Genomic DNA, 6,253 nt, shown 5'->3' with positions numbered 1-6,253 from the left:
ATTACTACAGTATTTTCTTGGCCTGTGATATATACGAGTATACAGTATAATTAATGAATTAATTAATTAATAATAACGAATTAATACTGTTCTCTACCCGCATTTCGAATGCTGTAATCAAGTTGCGCGTACAGTACTGCATACACTATACAGTATACAGTATAGTTGTGTAGTAAAGAAGTTGAAGCACACTATAGTTGTTTGATCCAGTACAGTACTGCATCAAATGATACAGTTTACAGTGTACAGTACATACAGTACGGGACTGTGCAGGCATGATTTTCTAGTCATTATACAGTAGTGTACAGCGGGTAGAAATTCTAATTCAGATTTTTCAAAATGAAATAAAAGTACCAAAATTGATGGATTCTATTCATTTTTTTATAAATCGATAGCATTACACGTTGAAAATTATGAGAATTTTGCTACAAAAATCTTCATAAAAGTACGCACCGATTTCTCTAGAAAGAAATTCTACACGCTCCACAGTACAGTACTCTACTATCTGTACTGTAGACTGTAGCACATAGCGTACAGTACAAAGCCTACACTACATTGTACAGTAGTGTACAGTACTACAATACTGTACTGTAAACTACGCAATGACTGTCCTGGATACAGTACACAGTACAGTACAGTATGTCTGGTTGCAGATATACTGTACACTGTACACTGTACAGGACTGAGTTTCCTCAAATCGGGACCAACTCGACCGTAGTACTGTGGTATAGTATATCGTACCGTACTGTATTGTACAGTACTGACTGTACTATAGTGTATAGTATATATACAAAAGGTGTGTTGATCTATCGTTGATCGTAATTCTTGTTTCCTAGCACGAAACACAGGAAGACTTTTCTCTGGCAAGTACAACATTAATCCATATTATAACTCTATTATGACTATAATTCATTGAGATTTTCATTTTAATTATTTTTAGGTTAAAGATACAACTTTCCATAGTAGACTGAAAGAATGTCTAATGAACTGGATATTGATGCAATTATCGCAAAATTGCTGGAAGGTTTGTGCAATGATATCCAATTTTCTGTACTGTAGTTATGCCATGTTTACGATGCCGCATTTGTAGGACCAATCCTTAACGGTTAAAAAGTACCTTCAGACTGTTTGAAGTGATATAATGCAATAGCAATAATTTTGTAACTTTCTTAAATAAATGCGTGTAGTGACTAATAAGTAGATAGCCAACGAAAGATTCAGTAGTGGGACCGGTAATGACTGGTAATGAGTGATGATTAATGCTTAGTCAAGGCTACCGTTAATACCATCATATTATTAGACTGAAAAATCATGTAGAATTCGTTACAACTTGAATTAAAAGCTCGTCATAAAAGTATTAAACGATCAGCATCGTGCTTAGGCAACATTTATTGACGCTCACAAGGTGGTAAAGAAAGAACGATATTGGACATTTACAAACGAAATAACATGCATTTGTTGGATTTGAAAATGTTGATAGATTGAAATGGGACGTACCCGACATTCTGTTAACCGAGCAGTCTAGTGACTCGTTAGTGTCGAGGGTTGGGTAGTAATTTTGATAAAAAAAGCACTATTAAATACTGTGCCAAGTTTCTTACACACTTATAATATTTCACAACTGTGGAAACGTTTGCTATTACATGGAATGCAGTAACAAGCTGAAAATAGCTTGATTTCATTAGGTATTAGGTATTTTTTTGCCCTGATATAACTGATATCACTTGTATTGTGTCACCAAGACAGCAGATGATACGTTACAGTCTCTTTGATTAGTTCATAACTGCGGATAAATGAATACAGTACTTGATATGAAATCTTTACGACTTTATCAGAGCCTGTGAAATTGAGTTAATGTTTTTATAACTCATATTAATTATTCTTTGAGATGGCCTGACATTACCGGCATCAGTTTAGTAGTGTCTACGTAAAAAGGAGTACTGTAGCGGTAAGTTAATGCTTTGCCCATTTTACTGTAAGATGGAGAGCCAACATACTATACAGTGACATATACACCTACAGTACGGTAAAGTTTGATGGCTACGAGCGAACTTGATAAACTTTTCTTTCTCAGCGACGGTATATCAGTAACAATATGCGTGATTATTAAGTGATAAGTTACGTCCACTGTACTTTATGCCCAGATAATAATTTGTGGAGAAAATTTCATACTACAATGTGCATTGAGTTCTAATTTCGCGAGATGGCCTTCAATATTTTTATCCGTGTTGAAACGCTTGTGCCGTGCATGCCTGCTTCACATATTTATGTGAAAAAATAATAGACTTTCTAAGGCCTGCGATCGGCGCTTTTAGCGCTAAATGGACAGTAGAAGAAATATTCATACGTAAGGTATTGTACACCGAGCGTACAGTGTACAGTACTGCACTCTACAATAGCGTACTGTACACTGTACATTGTACAGCTCAGTATCTCCAGTATAGTCAGTCGATTGGACGAGTCAGCAATCTGCACCGAGTGTCTGCACGATGCACCTACACGCCCATATCGAGTTCTTGACTTAGTATAAGTGGAAAGACTGATGATCTGACGGATTTGGATGCTTTTTATTACTGTAAACGGCTTTATCTGATGCTATCCGTGATCAGTAAAGTGTAATAAATGTTTATATACTATGATGATACTACGATCATTGTACTGTACTTTGTCAGTGTACGGTATACATAGTGCAGTGAAACTTCATAAACGTATGAATACGCATATTGACATTTTCAGCATGCTACATTTGCAAAAGCAGAGACTTTTGGAAAATATTCAGATTTTAAGAAGTTCCTTCGAGATTTACAGTATGCAGTTTGTACTTGGACTATATTATTAAGTCTACGGTAAAGTATATTTTGCAGTACTCTTATCAGATCATTAATAATGATGTATAAATTAAATTAAATCTAGATTTATCATCACCTAATTGAACTACCAGATACTGTACTGTACGTACATACATTCAGTAGTGACTTGGAGAAACGATAGTTTATAGTAATGGCCTATAAAAATGAGTTATCTTTGCAGTATATACCTTTGCAGCAAGAGCAGAGCGTTTTTCTAACCAGTACCAGAGACTTCTACTATGAAATACTATAGTCTTGAAGTCTCCGGGTTGCTGCACCAGCTCGAGCACAAAATTTCCCAATTGATTGCTCCCACAGTAGTGGAATTCGTATGTTGTCTGTATTGTCGCAATATACTTGAAAGAATGTTTATTTGATTTCCAATCTTCTGGAATCATTGATAATGTAATTCGTATATAACTTTATATTGACCATAATGACTTAGCATAATACTGACATGTAATATTCAGCTTTATGGGCTTAGTAATATGGCGCTGTACCTTGTCGCTACGCTACTTTTTAGGTTTATGTATAAGTACTGTATTAAAACTGATTCATTGTTGTGCGTTACTGTTCCGATCAATGTTTAACTTAATACGGCAATAGACATACAGATGCGGTGATCCCTTTTAATGATATGTTTTATTATCATTTAAATTTATACTCAAGGTGTTGCAACTTATTTAATACTAGTTTTGAATCTTTCAAAATCTAGCCCGAAGTGGTCCACGCAATATCAAAACCGTAAATTTGACGGAAGAACAAATTAGAATGTTATGCTTGAAGTCTCGTGAAATATTTCTGAGTCAGCCCATTCTGTTAGAGTTGTCTGCACCGTTAAAGATATGTGGTAAGTTATTCGCTTATTGTAGGTACTTAAAACAGTGTGATGGCTAGTGATCAGTAGCCATCAATAACGCGCAGGACATTAGACTAGTTTTAAGCTGAAATATATATTGTCAGTCTACATGACGAGTCAAACTCTTGCATTGCACTGTAGTCATCTGTGATTCAATTTGGATTCAATCATGACAGAAGTTGCAATTTTGGGAAGTACACACCATTTACATCTACATACATTTAGATTCCTTAAAATTTCGGTACACATTTCACTTACAGCTAAAGGAACAAATTATCGATTTAGATACTGTACAACTATAATAGTAGCTATTGTGCAAACAAATTAATAGTCAAACAACATAACACTCATGCATTATACGCGTCTGCTGAAAATAAGATGGCCTCGTTGGAAATTACTTACTACACGTGCAATATGTATAAGCGATTGCTTTAAAGTAAATTATGGTGCGCTAATATATCAGATAGCTTGTACTAATACTTGTATCATTTTTAGTGCAGTCTTGACGTATAGTATTAGATTTTTCGTATTCTAAACACTATACTGTACATATACTGTATATGTACGCTTATAGCGATGACAGTTGTTGTGTGATGGCGTATCGAGGTGTAATGTGTAAGAATAACAGTTTACCTACGTCGTTACTGACTATTTATCTGTTACAGTTTCGTTGTACTAGTGTGAAATATTATATCTGGAGTGATTCCGTCTGTAGAGATATTTTCATTTAGAAAATATTTTAGCTATACTCAATAATGCTACAGCATTGCTCTTCTAATTATTACTGTATTACGAACTCTATATCCCTTCTTTATTGAAGAAACTATACGGTATATACAATTTTCTCGAGAACTTCTGTGATAATCCATGTAAGAGCTAATACTCTATCCAATAGATATTATCATTACATGATACTACTCAGACGTGTGGTAATTGACAGTTTGTATAATAATGAAAATGTCGATTTGTAACTGAATTTGATTTGCAATAAGATACTGTAAAATAGCAATTGATTATCTTTCCTTAACTGTGATAGATGTATTATGGTTATAATTGACATTCTATTTCCTATCCAGGGGATATTCATGGACAATATAACGACCTGCTTCGCTTATTTGATACGGGTGGTTATCCTCCTGACTCCAATTATTTATTTCTTGGTGACTACGTTGATAGAGGCAAACAATCATTAGAATGCATATGTCTACTTTTGTCATATAAGATAAAGTATCCGGAGAATTTTTTCTTGCTACGTGGAAACCATGAATGTGCAAGCATCAATAGAATATACGGATTTTTTGATGAATGTAAGATTTGATGATTGAATCAACGACATTGCAACGCTTGTCTCTAATTCTCTTCGTATTTATGACACCTAGCATCAATAAATTCTTATTGTAAGCATCAAATTTTTCGTTATTTGTAGGCCGTCGAAGATACAGTCAAAAATTGTGGAAAACTTTCACTGATTGCTTCAATTGCTTACCAATTGCTGCTATAATCGATGAGAAGATATTCTGTTGTCATGGAGGTTATTTTAAAGATTTTATTGAATTTAAGGGTCTAATTTATGGCAATAGCGTTATTTAACATAAGGTGTTTTTATAGGTCTATCACCTGATCTTCAATCGATGGAACAAATTCGTAGGATTTCTCGACCAACCGATGTGCCTGATACTGGTGCGGCAATTATAATTATTTAATGTTTGACAATCGCTTTAATAATATTACTAAGTCATGATTTACCGTGAATAAACTTAGGTTTATTGTGCGACTTACTCTGGTCTGACCCTGATAAGGACTGTAACGGATGGGGAGAAAATGACCGTGGCGTATCTTTTACATTTGGAGGCGATATTGTTACAAAATTTTTAAATCGACATGATATGGACTTGATATGTCGCGCTCATCAGGTGAGAGTGACTGTATGAAGTTGTTTCTTTAGCTTTATTTTCTTTTTAGCATATCATTAAATATAGTTTATTATTGCTTTCATGTACATCATTTCTTAAGGTGGTTGAAGATGGCTATGAATTTTTCGCTAAAAGACAACTAGTTACACTGTTCTCTGCTCCGAATTATTGTGGGGAATTTGATAATGCTGGAGGAATGATGAGCGTTGATGAAACCTTAATGTGTTCTTTCCATGTAAGTAGCTTGCCTGTCGATCCTTGTAGTTGTAAGAATTAGAGTTTTATCATGGATTGGTTAGCTATATCGGTAAACGAATTATATTCTTTATTTGACAGATACTTAAACCGTCTGATAAAAAGGCGAAATATCAATACAGTGGAATAAATGCTAGACCAGGAACACCCAAGCTTGGTAAATTATACAAGAAGTAATTTTATTAATATGTTTGGTAGAGCTGCTCATTTTATTCCATCGGTATAATATCGGCAGTAATGAAGGATATTTTGATTTTTAAAGTAAGACGCCATTTATCTAGTTTCTTTAAATTATGTTAATTTTACAAACTTTAAAATTGTAAGCAATATGATTATTTCATAATAGATTTGGTGATAACTTCTGTATACAACGGCCA

At 34.3% G+C, this 6,253-nt stretch overlaps 1 protein-coding gene across 1 annotated transcript; it reads left to right on the top strand.

The window, feature by feature from the left end:
• Window positions 1–975: 975 nt before the first annotated feature.
• On the top strand, window positions 976–6,053 carry TRIADDRAFT_27087 (uncharacterized protein; the record flags this gene model as incomplete). Its single annotated transcript, XM_002113632.1, has 8 exons — window positions 976–1,028; window positions 3,572–3,699; window positions 4,785–5,015; window positions 5,135–5,239; window positions 5,317–5,388; window positions 5,470–5,621; window positions 5,722–5,856; window positions 5,958–6,053. 8 exons carry the CDS (start codon window positions 976–978, stop codon window positions 6,051–6,053), a joined length of 972 nt encoding a protein of 323 aa, XP_002113668.1.
• Between the last annotated feature and the right edge of the window lie 200 nt (window positions 6,054–6,253).

The sequence above is a fragment of the Trichoplax adhaerens genome, genomic scaffold, assembly GCF_000150275.1.
Source record: "Trichoplax adhaerens TRIADscaffold_6 genomic scaffold, whole genome shotgun sequence".
NCBI classification, from domain to species: domain Eukaryota; kingdom Metazoa; phylum Placozoa; class Uniplacotomia; order Trichoplacea; family Trichoplacidae; genus Trichoplax; species Trichoplax adhaerens.
Note: the sequence above shows the minus strand (reverse complement) of the source record. Positions and strands in the feature narration are given on the sequence as shown.